The sequence below is a fragment of the Wasmannia auropunctata genome, unplaced genomic scaffold (genome assembly GCF_000956235.1).
Source record: "Wasmannia auropunctata unplaced genomic scaffold, wasmannia.A_1.0 LD336053.1, whole genome shotgun sequence".
NCBI classification, from domain to species: domain Eukaryota; kingdom Metazoa; phylum Arthropoda; class Insecta; order Hymenoptera; family Formicidae; genus Wasmannia; species Wasmannia auropunctata.
The window spans coordinates 3,900,467-3,925,451 of record NW_012026837.1 but is presented as its reverse complement, the minus strand read 5'-3'; the positions used below and the strand labels follow the sequence as shown (position 1 = coordinate 3,925,451).

The 24,985-nt window shown below is 41.3% G+C and overlaps 3 protein-coding genes and 1 long non-coding RNA gene across 5 annotated transcripts; 1 reads left to right on the top strand and 3 right to left on the bottom strand.

Annotated features, from left to right (window-relative positions):
* Nucleotides 1-12,575: 12,575 nt before the first annotated feature.
* LOC105451152 lies at nucleotides 12,576-13,344 on the bottom strand. The gene is made up of 3 exons (XR_974556.1): nucleotides 13,240-13,344; nucleotides 12,890-13,020; nucleotides 12,576-12,663 (listed from the first exon to the last, which is right to left on the bottom strand). It is a non-coding gene; the product is annotated as an uncharacterized LOC105451152 (long non-coding RNA).
* A 304-nt stretch (nucleotides 13,345-13,648) lies between these two features.
* On the top strand, nucleotides 13,649-17,572 carry LOC105451149 (ATP-binding cassette sub-family B member 8, mitochondrial). The gene is made up of 10 exons (XM_011691428.1): nucleotides 13,649-13,915; nucleotides 14,132-14,465; nucleotides 14,548-14,712; nucleotides 14,805-15,218; nucleotides 15,317-15,628; nucleotides 16,139-16,362; nucleotides 16,431-16,605; nucleotides 16,701-16,879; nucleotides 16,953-17,100; nucleotides 17,182-17,572. The coding sequence occupies exons 1-10, from the start codon at nucleotides 13,860-13,862 to the stop codon at nucleotides 17,260-17,262; spliced, it is 2,088 nt and encodes a 695-aa protein (XP_011689730.1). The 5' UTR covers nucleotides 13,649-13,859; the 3' UTR covers nucleotides 17,263-17,572.
* On the bottom strand, nucleotides 17,088-22,076 carry LOC105451150. Of its 2 annotated transcripts, XM_011691430.1 has the most exons (3): nucleotides 21,858-22,076; nucleotides 19,972-21,378; nucleotides 17,088-19,818 (listed from the first exon to the last, which is right to left on the bottom strand). In XM_011691430.1, exons 1-3 carry the CDS (start codon nucleotides 21,948-21,950, stop codon nucleotides 17,611-17,613), a joined length of 3,708 nt encoding a protein of 1,235 aa, XP_011689732.1. In that variant the 5' UTR covers nucleotides 21,951-22,076; the 3' UTR covers nucleotides 17,088-17,610. The 2 variants fall into 2 exon arrangements, with proteins under 2 accessions (XP_011689732.1, XP_011689731.1); XM_011691429.1 differs by having other exon boundaries at nucleotides 17,090-21,378; nucleotides 21,858-22,075.
* A 450-nt stretch (nucleotides 22,077-22,526) lies between these two features.
* LOC105451148 (TM2 domain-containing protein CG10795) lies at nucleotides 22,527-24,465 on the bottom strand. Its single transcript, XM_011691427.1, has 3 exons — nucleotides 24,105-24,465; nucleotides 23,349-23,430; nucleotides 22,527-23,110 (listed from the first exon to the last, which is right to left on the bottom strand). Exons 1-3 carry the CDS (start codon nucleotides 24,301-24,303, stop codon nucleotides 22,834-22,836), a joined length of 558 nt encoding a protein of 185 aa, XP_011689729.1. The 5' UTR covers nucleotides 24,304-24,465; the 3' UTR covers nucleotides 22,527-22,833.
* Nucleotides 24,466-24,985: the final 520 nt, after the last annotated feature.

Below are 24,985 nucleotides of genomic sequence, written 5' to 3'. Positions count from 1 at the left end.
CTATTGAATGGCTATTTCAAATTGCAGTCATCGTTTAAAGTGGTCTTTATACCGGTCTCAATACCTGCAATTCTAGCGGAATAGCGTACGCTGAGATTTTCGACGAGGTTTCGGTGAATGCGCGTCAAGCGGGCTCGCAGCGGTGATTCGTGCGCGTCGCCAAAGGCCGAAGAACACCCCTACAGTGTGCGGGGCGGCTGCCGAACACGATACGAGGGGTGCTCGGTCGAGTGTACGTCGACGCGGAGCCGTAATTGTTTTACTCCCCGACGAGAGAGAGACAGAGAGAGAAAGAGAGAAAGGGAGAGAATGAATCTCTCGTTCTCCCTCTCCCTCCCACCCTCTCTCACTCAATCTATTTCGTCTGTATCCCCGCAGCCACTCTCGTTTCATCCCGACGCGACGCCACCCGCAGCGTGCCTATCATGCGCCACTAATGCCTAACAGGTTAACGTCTCGCATGATTATTCTATTGCCCCACGCGCCCCTGCCCCCTTCCGCGCTAATTCGAGCGGCTTTAATCGTAATATTTTTCGTCCCCCGTCCCGAAAGCCGAAGCGATTTACCCGCGGCTTTTTGCGTGGCTGTCGAAATTGATCTACAAGACGACCGACGATTGCAAAAAAGTTTCAATCATCACGTAAGACGCGCGAAAAGATTATATATATCATTTTCTATTGTATTTAAAAAAAGTTTATTGAGTTTTTCTTTTAAGCAGCAAAAAAAATTTTCCTTGTCACTCGACTATCGAATTATATTAATTAAATACGTCAGATTCATTATTCTTCTTTGAAGAAAAAAAAAAAGAATTTATCCCGATATGGCCGACCGAATTAAATTCGACGTGAAATTCACTCACGGCTTTCAGATGATTAAAATTTGCACGCATATACGTCTGCGTGGTGCGCGCTCGATTATCCGCGCTAAAATTGTGAAAAATTATTGCTTAACTCCGTGATAAATTGTTTGCATTAAATTAACAAATATACATTGCAAATACGCGCGCGACGCACAAAAGCCGCGCCGCGCGCTCGGCAGTCACGTTAAATTAAAAAATATATATCATTAAATTACAAATATATCATGCCGGATATTATGTGCATGAGATTCGCGCGAGCGTTTTTTTTATTAAATTGCACACAATCTGTTTGCATCGACGAAATCGCGTCGCTTCGTCTCTTACCGGATTTTTCAGCGACCATTATTCGACGATTATCGATCGCACATTTCAATGCGGCACGAGAGAAATTTTCGGAAAAACATCAGATATGTCAAACATTAATTTAATCTATATGTTAAAAATCCTTGCAAAACTATACACGTAATTTTACATAGATTTTATAGAAATAATTTTCAAAGTCGGGGGGTGACACTAAAAAATATATTTTTACATCAGCGAGGTGATGATGAAAAATGTAATATTATTTAAAAAAAGTCATCAGTCGGTGGTTTGCCATTTTTTAAAACGGTGTTCATCCAATTTGCCAAAGATTACATAAGAATGTTTACAGCTTTCAGTATGAATTACTATTAGGTAAAACACCGATTCCGTTAATGTGTGTAGTACTCATTAACATATTGGCGGGGTAAAGTTTCTAATTGTCTGTCTTGCGAAAGATCTTGCGAAGCTTTACCGCGAAATAAAGTTTGCTTGTGCGCGGTCAAAAGGTGCGTCGATTGGATTCGCGAAACCGCGATGGCGCATCTCGCCGACGGCGCGACGCGAGAGAACGTCACAAACAACCGCCGAGCAGGATTTCGACATTCGGAGCTTACTTCCGACACGGCGTCCGGTGTCTGCTCTGCTAAGTTGGGCATACATCGAATGCTTATCGAGCGAGCGATCGGCCGCGATATGCTCGACATGCACTCGCGTTTCCGGTCAATGCGACTGGACCGCAGCGGAGTTACGCCAGTCAGCCAATTTATTATAACCGGGCTTCGATCGTTTACAAACAGCGCCGTTTCACGTCAAGACGGTTTTTTCTGGCACAAGGGGACCGTTGCGGATTACGATCTCAAACATTTTCGTGCGCGATGATAAGTAATAATGAGGAATATATTTGTGATTTTGCAGAAAAGATCCATTAAATATTCGATTTAATATCGAAAACGCTGGAAATGATATAAAAGAATAAATTTAAAGAGAGACAACAGTAAAACCTCTAAATCTAATTTTTATAATTCAATAAAATTGACTGCAATCACACCATGTTGTTACTTGAGTGACAAAGTGGTCTGCCAAATTATAATATTTTTTATTGCTTCATCTATTTCTTAAACTTATAATAATTTTAAAATAAATACACCAGGCAAAAACAATCGGTCTATGGACATCGATTCGACGTCAGTTCAACGCTTATAGACGCCGAATCAACGTCTACAGACCGATCATTTCTCTCTGAGAATCATTTCTCTCAGCATATGGATTATCAAATAAAACTGATCCCGTTATCCGGTGTGTAATACTCATTAAAATATTGGTGGAGTAACATAAAGTTCCTAATTGTCTGTCTAGCGAAAAATCTTTTGAAGCTTTAACGCATCATTTCTCATAAGTCTGATATTAATATAAGATACGAGATACAAACACATGCATATGTAGACAAATTTAGGATGCAGTAACGTCATTTTTATTTACTTTTTAGCGATATACTGCACATAAATAATTTCCCGTATTATTATTCCGTTCGTTGACTCGCCGACTCTCTCTCTCTCTCTCTCTCTCTCCCTCTTCGCGAGACGGAATGTCCGCTGGGTGATTATTTTATCGCGATTATGGTCGCGCGAGAAGAGCAGACGGGAAAATAAAATAGCGGCGCGCGGTACGCGCATATAACGCGGAGGTTATTGATTTCTTTGGCCGCTTTTTACCGTACGCGCTTGTCGCGTTTAATCCCGTATAAAATACTTGGTGTTCCCCGGGGCGCTCTTCCCCAGTTTAAAACTGCATTCGCGTTTAATTCGAACAACCGGCAGCCGGGAAATGGCGCGGCAGCGTGCAGCCTGCCGGAAAATCGAAGTAGAAAACTTCGCAATTAGTCCGGCCACCCCTTTTGCTATTCCTCCCCCCCTCCGCCCCTCCCCTCCCCTCCCCTCCCCTCCCCCGCGCCGTCTTTGGCGGCGGCGACGGCAGCGGGTAGCCGAAGTAATTAAACGTCGGCCAATTAAACTCCTCATAACATTTTTATAAACTTCCCGTACGCTGCCCCGCGCCTCCGACGAGCGGAAATGTGACAGATTCCGTTATTCCGCGAGTGCGCGGAAATGGAACGGATTTGAAAGCAGAATTCGCATTCTCCGAATATTGTCGGGAATAGTATTGAAATAGACAATAGTTGAAATAGTAATGAAAATAATATACATATCACCGTGTGTCTTAAACTCGCGTTTAATGAGAGACTCTGGATATATATTTTGCTGTTCAAATCTAGACTAGGTTTTTGAATGTACATATTTTAAGTGCCTGAAAAATATGGAAGAGATCGATCTTACGTGATTAATATGTAAATGGGGATTCGTTGCTGCAATAAATTTCGTTGTTCGAGACAAAGACAAAACGGCTGACGTACCAAAATATAAAGTGCTAAATCGTTAATCGCATTTGTATAGAGGCCTCCTACACACTTGTATTTTTAACGCAGAAATTGTACTTTATTCTCGAGTATGAAGATATAATTTATACAAAAATAGAATAGATACATTAATACACAACGGCCAAATATGATATGTGGCCGATTGCGGCCGCCGTGTATTAATACGAAAAATATAGTCGCATCGCCGGCATGATGCACGATGTTGCGAGCGTGTTAAAGCCAACCGAAAAGCGGACACGCGGTTACGGTTGCAAACGAAATTATGCGGCGAAACTATGATGCGTCGACCCGTCGTCCGTCGACGGCCCCGCGCGCGCGCGCGACCGGCTGTTTAAAGTTCATAACCGGCCCCAGTAGTTTATCGGCCACTGCCCCGTAAATCCGATTACAAGAACAGATTTATTTTGACTGGCGCACGTGACCCAACAAAAACGCGGGCCAGCCCTTAATCCACTTTCGGCGCGAATTGAAACGCCGCACCTGCTCGCGACAACAGATGCGTTTACCGCGACAGATTATCGTTCGTTCATAAAGAGAAAGGAGACAGCCACTCCCGTATGTATGGGACCTGTCACGTGCTGCGTGCACGAATCGTTTTATTATTACTTTTCATAATGTATTCCGACGCACGCAACCTTCGCGACAACTCTTTGCAGCCCCCAATCAAAATATATATATGCTTCTTAAATTCTCATTTTAACTTCTATTATAAATGGCGTATTTCTCTATATTTTGCTCTGCCAGTGATCTTTATAATAAATATATAGGGTAACGTTATCATTCATATAATAATATAATTTTTCTTTTATATAATACTTTAACATATAATAACTCTTTAATTCTTCTTCTATAAATATTATTGCATATATATTATATATTGTCGAAAATTTGTTACAGATATATTATTTAATTCACGCGCGTATATTTTTTCAATTTTCAATATTAAAGTTTTGCCTCGTCAAACGGCATGCGTGATTTAAATGGTTAAAATTAATTTAAATTTAACGAATTTTATTGACACTTTTATTTGTTATACAAGCAATATAACAAATATGACAGCCGAAACGGTGACGCTCAGTTTATATATGGATTAACATTACTTTCCCCCCCCACCCCGCCAGCATTTTTCACTCGCCAAACGTTGCCGAATAAGATATTTGGCATTACATTACTCCACGAGTTTGGAAAATAGTTCGCTATTGGCGATATCGATTGGCGATTCAATAGGAGCCGATAGACAGTCGCTTCTATTACCCGGCCGCATGGAACTATTTACTTCTAATAACCGTTCTCCGAGGCAATAATTGCGATCCCCGATGGAAATGGCAATGCGGCCACCGAAATCGGGCCCCGGATCCCTCGTTGGATGCGCACGACGATCCCGCAAACAAATCGACCGTCGCGCCCCACAGTTTTACGATCTAATGCCCGATCGTAATTTATAGCGATCAACCCCCGTCACCGCGTACTCTCGCTCGGCACGAGAGGGTCGTTAATGGTGATGTCGCTGGTCGCACAAAGCGCCGAGAATCATTTATTTCAAAGTGATCCCCAGGTATCAAGGAGGATATCCCGAGCTCATAAGCCACCGCACGTGATGACACCGCGCGCGCCATCGCTTCGAGGATAACTCATAAATATCCGAGGATACGGACGGATTCATGCGTATATTTGCCGTGATGATACCGCGCGCCGTCGCTTCGAGAATAATTCATAAATATCCGAGGATACGAATGGGATTCTGTTTGTCCGATCTGCCGCCTCGGCAAATTACGGATTCGACACTTTTGTCCGCATTCGTACGCCACATTTAGCGCCCGCCCATTTAATATTGTACTTTATTTGTACAAAGGTTATGCGTTACGTCACCTCCGCCTAAAACTCGGATTTATTTAGGATTTATTGAGCTAAATGTAGGATAACTTTATGTCACCTTACGGGTGTCATCGCTGATTTGACAGCGTTGGAAATGAACGAGAGCTTTCGGATTAAAACAGCTCCGAGATCCAAATTGGTATAATTTCCGTGATTTTTATATGCCGTTGACGTATAGCGTAATAAAATGGAAAAAGTTACCGATAGTTCGAAGCGCTTACTGCAGCGCGGCAATTTTGTGTTTGCATTATGAAAATAGATAAAAAATGTAATACGAGCTTTGTACATTTGATACGCGATATTGAATGATTTGAAGACAAACAGGATAAAAAAAAGTTACGCACCAAGTAAAAAAAGATTTTTTAATATAATGGAAGAGAGAAAAATTATTGTACAAATTAATAAAATGTCAAATGGAGCGAGCGCCAAATGCATTTACCATTAAATTTTTTCCAACGTCCGTTTCGATAAATAAATCGTCAATCGGCAGTGTATTTAATATGGCAAAAAAAAAAAAATATTTTCTTAGCAGTTAACACGTTCGATAATTCCCGCCTTCCTTTTAAAGTAAGAACTCGAACGGTGTACGCTCAATGGAAAATATCAATTTAATGCAATCTCATAATAACTCGCACAGAGTAACGGCAAAACACGTTGAATAGTCGCGTTGTGGAAGGCGATGTCATCTGCTCCGTCCTCCGCTTCCCGCGTTCTTTTGCCCGTTCCTTTGTCCGTTCTTTCAACAGTTCTTTTCCCTCCCGCCCCCTGATACAATCAACTTCAAGGGTGCACGGGAAACGAGGTAGCCATTTATCCGCTACCCCAGGAGTAACCAAGCGGGGAAAGTCCAAGAAAACCGAATGTCCCGCCATTGTCGCGACTTTTTTTCACCAGGATCGGAGGGAGATGTCTTGGCGCCCCACGAGCGCGTTATTTTGTAATTCCACGTTATTTATATAATAAAATTATAACTGTAGCAGAGACGATGAAGATAAAAAAAATATTTAATTTTTCGAAAAGTATATTTGAAGGTACTGAATTTCTTCCGAAAATTAATGTAAAAAAGATATAAAAAGTAGATGGAGAATTTTCTTGCAAAATTTAAATTTTACAAAATTAAAATTGACAGCGATACTTCTTGGATAAATATTTTTAGCAGCAAATTTGTAAGACTATGTTTCGCATTTAACGTAAGATTGAACGAATATTTCAATATGAAAACGTTTTGTAATAGCATCTTTGCTAAGAATTACTATATCCTAATCTAAGTTAGATTAACTAATTAAATTAATCTACAAAGACTAGAATTAATCACGATCAGTAAATTAAAATAATCACAAATTACAATATACTTACATTAATTTCTAAATGTAATTTTTTTTATATCGATTAATAATTAAGAATTAGACAAATTATTTACATTATTATTTCTTTGGTACGACAGTTTCGGGGATTGCGACAAAGCGAACATTGGCGAACATTTCACGACGGCACAATCGGCGCGCGCGCTTGTAGATGTGTACGTAGCTTAAAACGCCCACAATATCAGGTTGCTGAGCGACCCGCCGCTCTCGGAGGAAAATTTAATTTCAGCTGACAACATCCTGTTCCGCTACACACTGCGCTCAGCATTCTACAAAATCGCATGCGAGACGATAGCAGCCCGCTGCTGCTGCTGCTGCTGCTTCAGGCGCGCCAGCTTTTCTCGATGATAGCTCGTTTTCCCCACACTGGATCTACCGATATCGTTTCCCCGCACGCCAGCGGATTCTTGCACGTCGCTATTTACTTCCGCGAATGCGAAACGCAGCGCGCCGAAAGTGCCGCGGATATATTTACAGCGGATATAGTATATGGTGCGCGAAATTTTAGATCGCGCGCGATTAAAATTGGATTTCATTTTGTCGCTCTATACCTCGTATATATATATTTTTTTTTTTTCATACGAATTAAGACTCGTTGAAACAAAGAGAAAAAGAGAGAGAGAAGAAGAAAAGAGCAACAACTGTAAACGATGTTTTGTTGTCTCCTCCTAAAAATACCCACAAAGCTTACTGCACTTTCAACAAATGGATTTAATTCGTGCAGTCGCAAAATATATAGATAAAAGTCTGCTACTTTTTTAGATTTAAATTGTCTCGTACGTTTTGTCCCCTTTCACTCGCCGGGCGAGCACGCGCCGTAACTAGATCCACGGACGACTGACACTTTGCAGAAAAAGACCCACCCATTTCGTTCACCGATGTAATAGAATTACAAGCGATTCAGCGAAATATCTGTATGTCCCGAACAACGGTCGATTCAGAGGGAAGGGGGGAAAGAGAGACTCGGTAAGGTACATCCGCATATCCGCGTTTGCGAGCGCATTTTAGGTCTCGCGACACGTCCGCGCGTGCAAAGATTGCTGATGCAAGAACGTGGAAAATCCCCGCTGAGTAATACCGATGAAATTTCGGACGAGCGTAATTACCGGTTACGTGGAATTAAATTTTGCGAAAGGCTGCCGCAGTAACGCAAGTTTGCCACGCGGTAAGTAATTCTCTCGCAAAGTCGATTCTACGTGCGAAGCAAATTACATTCGCATTGTCGCGTGAAAGTATTTCCGTGTCAAGGATAATTCTTCGCTATGTGCGATCTCTCGATAATAAACTGCGTAAGTCGAAAAGTAGTAAGACGTACAGCGATAAGAACAGTAATGAGATCAAGAATTTTCTTTTTCGTTTCGGAAGTTTTCATTTATATCTTAATCCTTTATTTGAAAAATATATATATGTATATATATCGGCGAAGCCAAGAAAACTTGTTTCAAGATTTTAATGTTGTTAGATCTCTAACATCAATCCCCTCTGTCTAATATCAGGTATTCTACCCTTGGATTCGCCAATACCTCTCGTCTCGTCGTAGGTCAGCTTCCCTCCCCGACGTCGAAGACGCGGGCGCTTCACGGAGAGCCGCAAGCGTGCCCTCCGTGGGGCCCACATTCCCCGCCGAGCGTGCCCGAGCGCGATTTATGCGACTGGAAAATACCTCTCTCGGAGGCTGAGGCTGACTACAACCATTATTTGTTCTAGTTCGCCGTCGTCGCGGTGCACAGTCGCCCGATTTCTCGTTTACCTCGTGCGCAACCTCCCATCCATCCCTCCCGCCTTCCCTACGTGCCCCCTCGCGACCATTTTCTAACCAGACCCTGGACCCCACCTCTTCCCCGGTTGGCCTCGAGCAACCATCCGCGACCTCCCCATCCTCCTTCTCCTCCTCCACTTCGTCCTTCTCCTTCTTCAACCGTATCCTCCCTACGCGTTTCGCATATCCCCGAAACCTCTCTCCCCGTCTCCCAACCCCTATTTTCCTCCGTCCGTCATCTCCCTCCTCTATCCGCGGCTTCTCTCTCTCTCTCTCTCTCTCTCTCTCTCTCTCTCTCTCTCTCTCTCTCTCTCTCTCTCTCTCTCTCTCTCTCTCTCTCTCTCTCTCTCTCTCTCTCTCTCTCTCTCTCTCTCTCACCACCCTCCGTCTCCAACCCCCTCGGCGCGCCGACGTAGCCTCGGCGCTACGTCTATTTATCCACCTAGCGGTATGATATTACACCCCGGGGCACACTTTGGGGATTTCCCCCACCCCCGTCGGAGAGCAGAGCGGAGAGTCGAGGGTGCCCCCCTCGGAGCCACGCCCAATCGCGAGCCGGCAGTCGTGCACCGTTTCCGGCTGTTTCCAGAGCCGAGTCCATTGGCCCGCGCTGACTTTGCGTCATCGCCACCCCGTCGTACGCCGGCACCGCGTGCGTTTCACGGACGACGAGGCTCTCTCGGTACCCGCCGCCGCGACTCCGCGGACGAAGGGGGTAGGGAGGAAAGATAGGGAGAATCGCGCGACGAAGAGGGTGTTGAAATTTAGAAGGCTTCATTTGGTCCATTCTTCGGCCGTCGCGGCGCAGCAAACTGTCGCAGTTACGGCGCTTATACTTGAATTCTTCCTTTCTCTCCCTCGCTTTCACCCTTCGCATCCCTCTCTCTTTCTCCTCTCTCTCTTTCTCTCTCTCTTCCGTTTTCTTTCTTTTACTATCTTTCCTCGCTCTCGGCGAGCCAGCGGATTTCCTACGAAAAATCTCTGCCCGCTCGCGATATTGGATTCTTATGCGAAGTACGTTCCGATTTTATACACGTATTACCAAATATTTTATTACGAAATATTTTTGCACGCAGAATAGCGCGCGTTTTCCTTACACCCAATACGATCTGATCAAACCTTGAGAATGCGTTATTCTTTAATTTTCAAGGACAATAAGAGTTTCGCTACATTTAACTCTTCAACGTTTAATCGTGAATCGTATTTCCTAACGCAAAATATATAAAATACGTGCATATATTTTATTTGTTTTACTCTGCCGCTCATCTATTGTTTATATCCCATTATGTCTTCGTTAGTATGATATCTTCTATTTACCATATTTTATTTATAATTCAATTTAATTCTTAATTATTATACAAACAATAAACATTCTGTGATATTCAATTCAAAACTTGTGCAAGTCAAGAAGAAATTTAGATCTTCATAATCATTATATTATAATATAAAATATATATATAAATGTCAAATTAATTCCGTATGATAAAAGCTTTTCATGGATATAATGAAACTTTCCTCACTTTTATAGTTACTATGCTGAATCACAAAAAAATCTCGGATCATCGATTAGATTATAGACAATATTGAAGCGACGGTAAGGCGATAGCAAATACCGCAAATCTGGGTTAAAAGGGCGACCTCGATGGCTTTTGTAGATCCGAGAGAGAGAGAGAGAGAGAGAGAGAGAGAGAGAGGGTTTAATGCAGAGTTCCCGCCGTTCTCGGAGTACGTTGAGTGCCGCAGATGACGCAAACTCGTTTGCAAGATATTCTTCCAGCATTCGTAAGAAGCATTCTTGAAAAACACACGCTCTAACAGCCCGGCCGTCCTACTCGCGGATAAGTTATGAGAAAGGAGAAAACTAACGCGGGCTTCCGTAGTGCGCATAAGTACGGTAAACAATTTGTACAAAGGAATCCGGAAATGGCACACGTGGAATTCAATTTCTTTTTTTTTTTAACTTAGCGCTCGTCGATCTTTTCAAAAGACATCTCGGTATATATTTCGTTGACGATTTTTCTCTTTTACTCTCCGATATTCGCATCTCGCAATAAAATATAGACAAAGTGTCGGATAGAAAATTTAAATCTTGTTGGTAAAAATTTGCTATATAGATTTCTCATGCTCGGGAAGAGTGTGTGAGAAATCAAACGAGAAGTAATAAGTAGTATGGATTTATTATTAATTCACGTAAGTCTGAAGAGCCAATTTCTCCGCAACGAAATCTTCTCTCCCGCGCGTTATACATGGCAATATCTAAAAGCCAAATGAAACGAAAAAAGGGCTTCGATCCAATATTCAAACTGACGGTAACGCTGTTCCGTTTAACTTTGCACGGCTGCAAAAGTTTCAGTTTCGGGAATGTATAATATGTAAAGTGCACTACGCGAAAAGCAATTAGAATAAAAAAATGCACTAAAGTTGAAAATAATATCAAATATAGAGTTGCAACAATATATAATAATTATATGCTTCATCAAGATATGCTATGTGTGTTTTTAAACTTCCTATCTCCCTCCCTTTGCTACACAGAGTGAAATTAATCCATCGTAGAAAGACAAAACACTCAAATGTAGATGTAATGCTTCTATATATATTTAATTCTACGGTCTATAATTAATTTTGTAATTGCGGTGTATTGTTTCTTTAAAAGAATGTAAAATGTAGAATAATATACATTGTACATCCTTCTATGTAACGAGATTATAAGTAATTCTAAAAAGCTAATTTTTTCTCTTAATATAGAATAATACAATAAAATAATATACTAATATAATATTGTTTTTCGTGATTGAATATAAATACACGTAACGACAATTTTGCAATCATTATACGATTGTTACGAGGTTTCGAGTTTTTCAAAGCGAAGAAGAATCAATTTCGCGAAATATCTTTTCGTCGATAGATCAGAGAAATTCCTGCAGCTTCGAATTTCAGGGCAACCCGTCAAATTAAACGATCGTGAAATCAAAGAGAAAATACGGAGTACCTTCCTTTACAGTCGTTACTCTCGTCCCGTCCGATCGGGGCAAATTCCATGCAGTGCAGTGCGCCGCGCAAAAGTACGCGCACGAGTATTTAAATACTTATTCCCTGTCGCGTCGTGGCGTCGTTCAGCCTCCGGGAAAGCGCGCGGCGGCGGCGGGCGGGGGTAGCCCGCGCGCTAATAGCCCACACGAGCAATTAAACGCGGCGAATACCATAAATACACGTCATTAACTCGTCGCTCAAAGAGTTTGCCGGGCGCGCGATTAGGTCCTTAGAAGGCCCAGCGCGCGCCATTCATTCGGCGAGGGATGACTCTCCCCTTCCCCCCTCCCCTCCCTCTCGCTCCCTCTCTCTCGCCCCTCGCCGAGGCCGAGGCGCAATTTTCGAGTCTTTTCTTCGTCCGTGTATTAGCTTACTGTGATCGAAGTTCGCTCTTCCGCGCTTTACGCCACTTTCTCGCGACGCGGAGGATATCGAGGACGATTCTTGGGCCACGTGGCAAACTTCCGGGAGAAGTTGTATATGAAAAAAAAAGTGGCGAGACGGGTTAATTACAACTCCCCCTCCCTCCCCCTTCTATCACCCCGCCCCGGATAGATTAATGAAAATCTCTCGCGAGAATGGTCGGCGATCTACCGTTTTCGAAGTTTCTGCATGTAAACATCGTGTCTACCTTATCAATCTGTTACAATAAATAATCCGCGTAATTGCAATAATTTCGTCTCTCCGTCAAGTCACATCTCGATCTATCGGAAAATATATATTTTTTCTTGTCGGAGATACTTTTTTGGTTAAGTTAATTTCGTATATAATAGGAGTATCCAGAGATACAATAATCTTAGTGGAGATAATCGGGGACACGAAATTCGTAGGTCTGCTACGAATTTGAACGTTAAATTTGACTGTACATAATTTTATTCTTTCTGTATCATATTTCGATAGGCGCATATTTTTCCGCAAGCAAAAAGAATCTTACCTTGCAAGAAGTAGCGAAGTAGCCGCCAGTAGCCGCGAATCCGTAGACCCTCCATCCTCCGCGTAATTGCAATAATTTCGTTTCTCCGTCAAGTCACATCTCGATCTATCGGAAAATATATATTTTTTCTTGTCGGAGATACTTTTTTGGTTAAGTTAATTTCGTATATAATAGGAGTATCCAGAGATACAATAATCTTAGTGGAGATGATCAGGGACACGAAATTCGTAGGTCTGCTACGAATTTGAATGTTAAATTTGACTGTACATAATTTTATTCTTTCTGAATCATATTTCGATAGGCGCATATTTTTACGCAAAAAGAATCTTACCTTGCAAGAAGCGAAGTAGCCGCCAGTAGCCGCCAGTAGCCGCTAGTAGCCGCGTTCGCCGCGAATCCGTAGACCCTCCATCCTCCGCGTAATTGCAATAATTTCGTCTCTCCGTCAAGTCACATCTCGATCTATCGGAAAGTATATATTTTTTCTTGTCGGAGATACATTTTTGGTTAAGTTAATTTTGTACAATAGAAGCATCCAGGGGTACAATAATCTTGGTGGAGAGGGACACGGAATTCGTAGGTCCGCTACGAATTTTGTACGTTAAATTTGACCGTACATAATTTTATTCTTTCTGAATCATATTTCGATAGCCGCATATTTTTCCGCAAAAAGAATCTTACCTTGCAAGAAGCGAAGTAGCCGCCAGTAGCCGCGTACGCCGCGTTCACCGCGAATCCGTAGACCCTCCGTTTTCCTCCAGACGCGCTCCGTTTTCGGTCGCAGCCGAGACCTCGGAGAGCCGCATCCTCCCGGAATTTCCTCCGTCGAACACTGTCGAGGACGACATCGAGGATGAATTCGTCACTTCGGCTCACTTCTACGCGATTTTACGAACGGGAGGACGCGAACTTTTGTTCGAAACGAGCCACCGAGCGGCCGCACACTTCACGCGCGCAAAAACAAAATGGACACTGTATGATACATCGAGAGCCATCTGTGAGACGCTCGCGTAACTGCGTAACACCGCGACGGTCGCGAATTGAAAGATGGCGGCGCCCTCGGTCGCGGACGGCGCGGCGGTCCAAAGAGGTTATGTATGAATACACACGGCGGTCGCGGTATTATTAGCCTAACCTTCTCAGCGGCTGAGTGAAAAAAAATTCCATTGTCGCGTCCGAAATTATTAATAGTGATGCGTCGTCGCGAATTCAATAAACGCGAGACACACGCCGGTGTATAATTAATACGTGTTAATTTAATTTAATAATACAAATTATTATATGTACATATTATAAGAATCATGTCTGTGTTACGTGCTGCATTATTCACTTGTCACAATGTCTCTATTATTTCAAGGTAATTATGAATTATTTCGTTCTGTTCGAGAAAATTATATCGCATGAATTTTCAAAGAGAAAATATCGCGAGTACAAAAATGTATAAACATATATGATGTATAAAAATTCTACACCTTAAGATTACATTCAATTTAACGATAGGCAAAAATTACCAACTTATTTCGATAGTACTATTTGTTGAATATAATAAAAATTTGCATTGAATTAATTTCAGGTATTCCTTGCAGAAGTGCGTTCTGCAAGGGAGGAGCCAAAGCGTTTGGGGAGCGGCGAAGCGTGAATTTAGTAAGGTCACTCGAAGATGTGCCGAAGAAAATGTAAACGAGCGGAAGCTTACCACGTACATTCTGAAATTTGGCTTCAGCGGGCTTGGAGTAACAGCCGCTTGTATTTTAAAGTCACGTAATCGAATTGTGCTTTGTAAAGAAGCTACAAGGATAAGCGACGTAAGTCCGGACAAGCCGGATAATCCTGAACTGACCTTTGATTGGACGAAATTTTTTCAATATCTGTATCCACATATCTGGTATTTGTTAGTGGCGCTGTCAGTAAGTATATATTTATAGATATACAAAAAAAAAAATAATTCCGTTGTTGCGAACGACATGCTGAGACAATCCGTGCTTTTAGAGTGCATTGATAGTTGCACTGTTGAACATACAAATACCTCAGTGCGTCGGAGGTGTCATAAATGTGCTGACGGAGATATGTCAGAATAGGAACGAATCCGCGAAACAAGTCATTTTGCAGCTTACTCAACCGGCCTTCGTTCTGGCACGCATGTACCTTGCGCAAGTACGTAAAAACAATTACAATATATATATGTTCTTTAACATCTCTGTGAGACTCCACACTCGTTTCTGATATTCTGATATTTGTCTTTCAAGGCATTTTTCACCTTTATATACATTTACACTCTTTCGCACGTCGGTGAAAGGGTTGCCGTGAGCCTACGTCAGGATTTGTTCAAGTCTATTATTACGCAAGACGTAGCGTTTTTTGACAAAACGCGCTCTGGTGAAATAGTAAGTCGATTGACCAGTGATATCCAAGATTTTAAGAGCTCCTTTAAAATCTGCATTTCCCAAGGGTTGAGGAGCATCACGCAAATTGTCGGTTGCATCGTCTCTGTAGTAGTGATATCGCCGCACCTGACCACCCTTGTGGTGTTCAGCTTGCCACCGATAATCTTTGTCGGCACCCTCCTGGGACGAAGTTTGCGCAAGCTGTCGACGGAGGCGCAAGATCAAGTCGCAAAGTCTACTGCCGTCTGCGAGGAAGCTATACAGAACATCCGAACGGTACTATTTTAGAAAAACAAATAATCGAACACATTAAAAAGGTATTCTATAAAAATTGCAATGTCACACCTTGCGTCTCCCCCCTTTTTTTTCATCAGGTGAGAGCTTTCGCCGCAGAGGAGAAAGAGGCGGAAATGTTTTACAAAGAGATCGAATATTCGGCCGATCTGTACGAACGATTAGGCTTCGGCATAAGCTTCTTTCAAGCGGGAACGAATTTACTGCTAAACGGCATTTTACTGTCCACGCTGTACTTCGGTGGACAGTTACTCTCCACGGGGCAGTTGTCTCCGGGAAATCTCATGGCGTTTTTAATGGCCACGCAAACCATACAGAAGTCCTTAGGCCAGTTGTCGGTGCTTTTCGGGACCTTCGTCAGGGGGCAAAGCGCAGGGGCTAGGATTTTCCAGGTAATTTCATTTTAATTACATTGCATTCATTGCAATTTTACTCCCAAATTAAAAACTTATAGATACTATTATATTATATTATAGATACATATGATATAGATAGATACTATAATTGTAGACTATATACTATAATTATAATTATAATTATATTAATTACAAGGCTTTTTTCGCCTTCGCGGCAAATATAGATACTGAATTTTATTGATAGATACTAAACTAGATAGATACTAAATTTCATTTTAATTACGTTGCATTTATTGCAATTTTACTCCTAAATTAAAAACTTATAGATACTTTTATATTATAGATACATATGATATAGATAGATACTATAATTATAATTATAATTATATTAATTACATTGCATTTATTGCAATTTTACTTCCAAATTAAAAACTTATAGATATATACTATTATATTATATTATAGATACATGATATAGATAAATACTATAATTATAAACTATATACTTAATTATAATTATATTAATTTAACACAGCTTTATTTCAGTATCTAGATATGCCGCCTTCGCCAATGATGACCGGTGGTGACGTAATCGCGGACATGTCTCTGGCGGGGAATATAGTTTTCAAAGACGTGAACTTCAGCTATCCCACTAGACCCGATCACGTCATTTTGAAGAACTTCAATTTACACATTCCCGCTGGGAAAACCGTGGCTATCGTCGGCACTAGTGGCAATGGCAAATCGACAGTGGCTGTATTACTAGAAAGGTACGGCAGACTCACGTGTATTTTACTTGAGAGGTTTAAAGATTTATACGTAAAAAAAAACTTTACAGATTTTACGATGTTGACGGAGGCTCCATTACGATTGACGGTCGAGATATCAGATCCCTCAACTCGAGCTACCTCAGAGGCAACGTTTTGGGCTATATAAATCAAGAGCCCACTTTATTCGCCACCAGCATTATGGAAAACATTAGGTACGGCAGACAAGACGCAACGGATGAAGAGGTAAAAGCGAAAAGTATTGATGAATCAATTATGACTACGGCCGTACAAAGTGTTTTACGTAATTTAATTAAATAATAATTTAATTCAATTTCGAGGTCATCGAGGCAGCTAAAGAAGCGAACGCGCACGAGTTTATAACGAAGTTCCCGGACAGTTACGCGACCGAGGTTGGCGAGAGAGGCACGCAGCTCTCCGGTGGACAAAAGCAGCGGGTTGCCATCGCCAGAGCCTTGTTGAAACAACCGTCCGTTTTGATTCTGGACGAAGCAACGAGGTAGGGATAGACGGGGGCAAGGAGATCACGTGAGATTTGTCTTGGTGCTTATCTATCCGTTTCGCCTGTTTAGCGCGTTGGACTACGAGAGTGAGAGGGTCGTTCAAAAGGCGATCGAAAATGTTACGAGAGGCAGAACGGTTCTTGTGATCGCTCACAGGTTGAGTACCATTAAAGGAGCTGACGTAATCGTCGTGTTACAACGCGGTGTCATTGTGGAGGTGTGCTTTAATCGATGAAATTAACGTCTCCGTATACAGATATATATAATGTACAAAAATAATACATTTTTTTCTCCTTAGATGGGCACGCATTTGGAATTGATTAAACGGAAAGGAGTATATTACACGCTCGTTAACGAGCAGGAAAAAGAGAACATGTAATAATGGGATTTAGAACAAATTATATTAGTACAAACGATTGATGTGAATCGGTAAAAGGGTAGGTGCATTACTTATTACTATATTTCTTTCCCGTTTTGTAAAATAACTTTCTCCTCGTACCTCGACGTATGTACGTAAGAAAATGGATTTACGGTATCATGTAAATTGCTCACGTCTACCTCAGAAACGGGAATCACATTACGGAACGTAATAAATTATTTTATCTACGTATATTCGCATTACATGCACGTATACATACACCTTTCATCGATTGTATAGTGACGATTAAAGTATATAATTTATTTATGAATGCATTTGAGGTATATTATTTGTTTACAATTAGTAATCTTATTCAGTGAGAGGAACGGGAGATGCTTCCGTGCTATCCTTACCATTTTGCATCGCTAAATCTGTGTCTGAATGTGTGATAGGTGGAGGCGTGGAAGGTACTGTAGTTGCGATGTCCGTCGGTGCGGTTTCTTCTTCCGGAACCAAAGTGGATCCCGTCGTCGGTGTCGAGTATAAATCGTCAGTGTTCTCGGGTGAATACCGTGCAGAGACGCTCTCGACTCCACCCGGCGTAGATAAGCTGGCGTCAGCAGGTTCACTGTCTGTCGAAGGAACGGCCTCGGATAATCCGTCCGTGGCAAGCTGCTCGACAGCTGCTGCTTGTGGCGGCAAAATCGACGGAGAGGATACATCGGAATCGTCATTCCTCGGGCTGTCTGCGATCGCCGGTGTATCGTTTAACGCTGATGCTAGATTCGGATCAATTACTTCGGCGTTGGAACTCGGTAACGTTACTGCTCCGCCATCATGTTTCCCGTACACTTCTGTAGCTTCATTCTGTATCTCTTCATCTAATTTCGATGACGTGTCGTTAATTGCAGAGGATTCTAATACTCTACTCAATGTTGGGTCAATCGAGTCTGAATTGAAAGCCGGTGCGCTGTCCCCGTTGTTTTTATACTGTTCCGTAATCGCATCCTGTACTTTTTCATCTACATTCGGCGACGTGTCGCTAATTGGAAGGGATCCCGGTACATTACTTGCTGTTGGTGTCGGGAACGGCTCGATCGAATCTTCGTTGGTTTTATATTGTACCGTAACTGCATCTTGCGTCTTTTTATTTATATTCGGCGACGTGTCGCTGATTAAAGATTCTGGTATATTACTTATTGTTGGCGCCGAGTGCAGATCAGTATTGAAATTCGATGGCGTCACTGCGCTGTCTTCATTATTTTTATATTCGGCAGCTGCATCTTGCATTCTTTCGTCTATATTCGGCGACATGTCGCTGATTAAAGAAGACTCTGGTACATTACTTATTGTTGGTGCCGAGTGCAGATCAACCGAATCAGTATTAAAATTCGATGGCGTCACTGCGCTGTCTTCATTATTTTCATATTGTTCGGTCACTGCATCTTGTATTTTTTCATCCATATTCGGCGACATGTCGTTGATCAAAGAAGATTCTGGTACATTACTTATTGTTGGTGCCGAGTGCAGATCAACCGAATCAGTATTGAAATTCGATGGCTTCGCTGCGCTGCCTTCTTTGTTTTTATATTGTTCCGTAACTTCATCTTGCATCTTTTCATCTATACTCGATGGCATGTCGTTGATTATAGAAGATTCTGGTACATTACTTATTGTTGGTGCCGAACGCAGATCAGTATTAAAATTCGATGGTGTTACCACGCTGTCTTCATCATTTTTATATTGTTCGGTAGCTTCTTGAATTTTTTCATCCATATGCGGCGACATGTCGTTGATCAAAGAAGGTTCTGGTACGTTACTTATTGTTGGTGCCGAGTGCAGATCAACCGAATCAGTATTAAAATTTGATGGCGTCACTGCGCTGTCTTCATTGTTTTTATATTGTTCCGTAACTTCATCTTGCACCTTTTTATCTATACTCGATGGCATGTCGTTCATTAAAGCAGATTCTGGTATATTACTTATTGTTGGTGCCGAATGCAGATCAGTATTGAAATTCGATGGTGTTGCCACGCTATCCTCATTATTTTTGTCTTGTTCGGTGGCTGCTTCTTGAATTTTTTCATCCATATTCGGCGACATGTCGTTGATCAAAGAAGGTTTTGGTATGTTACTTATTATTGGTGCCGAGTGCAGATCAACCGAATCAGTATTAAAATTTGATGGCGTCACTGCACTGTCTTCGTTGTTTTTATATTCCGTAACTGCATCTTGCAGCTTTTTATCTATACTCGATGGCATGTCGTTCATTAAAGCAGATTCTGGTATATTACTTATTGTTGGTGCCGAATGCAGATCAGTATTGAAATTCGATGGTGTTACTACGCTGTCCTCATTATTTTTGTCTTGTTCGGTAGCTGCTTCTTGAATTTTTTCATCCATATTCGGCGACATGTTGTTGATTATAGAAGATTCTGGTACATTATTTATTGTTGGTACCGAATGCAAATTAACTAAATCTGTATTGAAATTCGATGGCTTCGCTGCGCTGCCTTCTTTGTTTTTATATTGTTCCGTAACTTCATCTTGCATCTTTTCATCTATACTCGATGGCATGTCGTTCATTAAAACAGTTTCTGGTACATTAGTTATTGTTGGTACCGAGTGCAAATCAGTATTAAAATTCGATGGTGTTACCACGCCGTCTTCGTTATTTTTATATTGTTCGGTAGCTGCTTCTTGAATTTTTTCATCCATATTCGGCGACATGTCGTTGATTATAGAAGATTCTGGTACATTACTTATTGTTGGTACCGAATGCAAATTAACTAAATCTGTATTGAAATTCGATGGCGTCGCTGCGCCGTCTTCGTTGTTTCTAAATTGTTCTGTGGTAACGTCTCGCGTTTTTTCATTTATCGTGGACAATACATCGCTAACTGGTGGGATTTCTGGTGCATTACTCATCGTCGATGCCGCGTCAATCGGTTCGCTATTGAAATTCGGTAACGTTACTGCGCTGTCTCCGATATCTTTGTTGTACCGTTCTGTAGCTGCATCCTGTGCTCCCTTACCTAATTTTGATAAGATGTAGCTGCCTGAACAGAACGGCGCGGCATCAGTTGTTTCACTGTCAACGTCGGCATTTGTACGATACTCCGGTTCGATTGGAGTCGTAGAAGTGGAATGCGACGTGTCTATCATCGATGGTGATGCAGTTCGCAAACCTATTAGTGACAGCGATCCGTCCTCCTCGTTCTGTCCTTCGTCCGACACTTTTTGCACGATTTCAGGCGGATCCGGGACTCGGCTGTGCATTATCTTTTCGTCGATATCATCCAAAACGAAATCTTCGTTCAATTTCGCGCTGTTACCCGTTACGTCCGTATCGCTGTCATTATCGTTATAATTATTCTCCGACGGGGCACTTATTACGCTTACAGGGGTAGAAATGGTAATGTCGTCGTAAGTCTTGGAATTTACATTTTCCTCCTTTTCCACAGTGGGATCGCCTGCGCCGGCTTGACTTTCCTCGAGTGTCTCGGGGATTTCTTTCAGATTTCCTTCTGCAGCCCCACTTGGAGATTCCACATTCTCGCCCGGCGCATCCGGAACACAGACTGTGGTGTCCACCGAGTTGTCGTTCACGCAGTCTGGCACGGCGTTGCAAACTCCCCTGTCCACCTCGTATCCCGTGTTCTGCGGACACTTGAAGACGCTCTGGTGGAGCCGATGACCGTTCGTGTCGCACGTGTAAAACATGGAGCAGTGGCCGGGCACGGGGAATCGACCGGACCTCGTGCAACTTGGCATCGTCACCTGACCGTAGTACATGTAGTCGTCCGGTGGAATAATTTTGGGAGTCAGTTTGCTCGAGTCGTAGTAGGCGCACCGCTGCAGGCGAGCGTCGAAGATCTGCCTGCTCGCGCACTGCGCCAGGATCGACTTGTCGCGCTTGCAGATGTGGTAATACAGAGAGCTTCTGCAATGCGGCCTCAGGACGTTGACGCCGCACGACCGTCTGTTTTCAACGTGGAGCACCTTGCCGCCTCCTGGCACGCCCAGGCAACGTCCTTCCTCCTGATCATAGTACTGATTGAACTTGCAATAATGTATTGTTCGTCGATGCCGGATTGTCTGCAGTTTCACAGCGTTTTCTTCGATATTGTCGGCGTACTGCAAAATTGATTTTTCTAATGTAAAGATTAATAGTAAAACAGGTACAATATATATTTGATAAAATTTACATTTCATTTGAAACATAAATGTAAATATATAGAAAAGAAAGTGCATTTTTAATTTATTTTTTTAGTACACTTTGATATTTAAATATATATTGCTTGTTAAGTTTCTTTTGTAATGTAAAGCTTTAAATTTAATTTCTTGTAATCTATAGCATTATCTCATTCTTAAAAATTAGACGTAGATGATGAATAGATACGTGGATAATGAAATTGCTTACTCCAGAAAGAAAGTATATTTGTAATTTATTTTTTTAATATACTTCGATATTTAAATATTGCTTCTTTATAAAACAAATCTTTATAGAATAAGTTTCTTTTGTAAAGCTTTAAATTTAATTTTTTATAATCTATAGCATACATTATCCCATTCTTAAAAATTAGACGTATAGATATGCGGATGAAACTGCTTACTCCAGAATCGTTTGATGAAAAATGTACTATCGCAATTAATAGTACAATTCCGAGCGGTAAAAGTAGAAGCAGGATCTTCCTGGTTGAAGTCATCGTACGGAGCGGCTCGTTTCGCAACGATGCGTCCTCCAGATTTAATAAATCGCGTCTGTCTTTTCAACTCTCGCGAAACGACAACTTTAAACGAGCTCGCCACGGAGAGAAGGAGAGAGAGAGGCGCGGATTTATATAATTTCATATCGAAAACGTGCCGGTTAACATAATACATAAATGCGAAATGGCAAACGTGATGACATCCTCGGTCGGGCATTCGTCTTAGGATTTCCGGGAATGCGAGATGTTCGTGCGCGAGACGCCGTCGGCGGAGGACCGCGCGCGAAAATAAGGATTAACGGAAGTAATAATAATAATAACGAACGGGCTCTCCCTTATTTTCGCGTTTTTATCAGAGAGGAACGAGAGATTGCGGTAGCAAACGCGCGGGATCGCACGGATCGAATTACGTCGGTACCGACCGACGAGGTGTAGCTTACGTTTTCGCGATAAACCGTTCAAGGCCAGATTTGAGTCATAATCGCGGTATTCGAGAGTACGATTATCAACAATATTTGCGTTCCGAGAAAACCCGGAATTGTAATTGAGAAGCATAATGAATGGACGCTAGGAATCTTAGGAATAAAAAACGAAAGTTTATTACTTAATTATACATCAGCTGGCAATGCCTAAATCAGTAGTAAATATATATACAGTATTTTTCGTTGAGAGACGAATATCTACAAGTTAACGTTCAACTTATCGCATAGAATAGAAATACGGAGAATAATTTATATTGAAATATATATATATAATAACGAAATAGGACTCCATTCTAGGATTTATACATCGTTGCTCGCGACAGAGGCTATTATACAATTATATATATATGTTTTCAGAAAAGTAATTTTTATATGCTTTGGATATACTGTTTTTTTTTCTCTCAGCAGTCGTATTGTGGCACTCTATACGTAAAATTGTTGCTCCTTATGATGTTAATCCCAGCACCATAATATGGCATCACATAGTGCGAACCGTCTGCCGGTCCTACGATTTGCGTGGCTATCAGAATCACGTCGACGAACTGGCCCAGGAAGAGGAACCCCAGGGTGCTCAGCTTGAGCAAACCCAGGGCGGGATATCCCAGATAAAATCGATCCGCGCCGAACATACCAAGAAATATCGACAGCAGTAGGGACGTCTCGAAGGAATATCCATTTCTGAAAGTGACAATTTTAGAGGTGAATGTCCAAAAAATCTTATTTATAATAAACATGAGGCGCTTAATTACACTCGTCTCAAGCGGTGTCTACAATGAGACATAAGATTTAAGGAAAATGATCAATCACAATCGATTATTTTTCTCACGCGAGATGAATAATCGATTACGACTGATCAATTTTCTTAAGTCTTAAGGCTCATTGTAAACGTCGCGAGACACCCAAGAATTACACTTACGTCCATTTGCAAGGTATATCCTTCTTGAACGTGTTATTCTTCGTTTCTATGCAGATGAGGTCATCGGCGGCTAGACATACCACTAGAAAATATAACAAGAGAATCAACGTTAATTTAGTTTCATCGGAATTATAATTCCAAAAATTCCAGCTAGCTATCAAAACCCGTTATTTCCGAATAAGGTAACTGTCCCTATTAGTGTGCCCTATACCTATTAGTGTGCTTTTATATTCAATTAAGTCATAAAAATAAACTGGTACAAATATATAGACAAAGTATTTTTTTTTATTAAGTTACAGTATTAACTTAATAAAAAAAATACTTTGTGTATATATTATTTTATTTATATAAATAAAAAAATACTTTGTCTATATATTTATACAAGTTTATTTTTATAAGTCATAAAAATAAAATAAAATAAATAAAATACTTCATCTATATATTTGTACCAGTTTATTTTTATGACTTATTTAAACATAAAAGCACACTAACAGGGACAGTTACCCTACAATTAGGCAATGTTTACAGCGCAACGCAAGGCAAGGCTCGAAATAATTGAAAAAGCACAAACGAGACAATTATTACGTTTTACTTTTTTCAGAATGCAAGAAAACACGCGTCTCTCTTTATAAACGTATAAAATAACTCGGAGAACGTGAGGGATGCGAAATAACTCGAGGAACGTGAGACGACGAGATTGAGGTTAGGAAAGTCGTAGGTTAGAATCTCACAGGTTTTCCAGGCCGAAACTCCTACCTTTGGCCTTGTTCTCCTTGGTGCAGCCGCGCGGCTGCTGCGTTTTCGGGTCTATGAAATCGTAATCGGGATGCGGACAGATGTACTGCCCCATTCGCAGGTTATTGCAGTCGATCTCGTACGGATCCGCGCCACCGCAGAGCGCGATCGCCGAGAGGACGATGAGCAGCCCGCTGAGAAGTCGCGTCGTACGGGACATGCCGTCTCATTTTACGCGATGTCGTCCCGTTACACACCCGCTAAACCCGCGAACGCGACGAACTGGGACGTCCGCATCCCCGTATTTTGATTGTTTTGAAACTACCCCACACAACTCAACTCAACTCACACCCCACAGCTCTCACACTCTCACTCTCATCATCTGTTCGGAACCCCTGTACACTAGCGCCATTACATCCATTTTTTGAAATGGGTACTACACAGCGTCATTGCATCCATTTTTCGACATTATCGGTAAAATTATAACGTCGAAAATGGATGTATTATAGTTACGTAGTATATTATTTAAAAAAATCAGGGTTGGATAAGTTAATATATATTTTTTAACTAAATTAAGTAAAAATTAACAGTCTTCAAAATTTAATTTAGTTAAGATATAAGTTGAATCCACAATAAAATTAAACGAATTAAAAGTTAAATTAATAAAAAATAAGTAAACCGGGAAAAAAAGTTCCATATATAATTATATATAATTATATGTAAAATATGTCTACATATGTTTCTTTCCTTTGTAAAATTATTTTTTAATACAAAATTGATAATAATAAGAAAGAAACATAAAAAATAATTAAAAGAATTTTTACGTTGTTTTTTTTGCAAAAAATTAAGTTTGAAGAAATAAGAAAAATTGTTCATATATAATTATATATAGATCGGAAGAG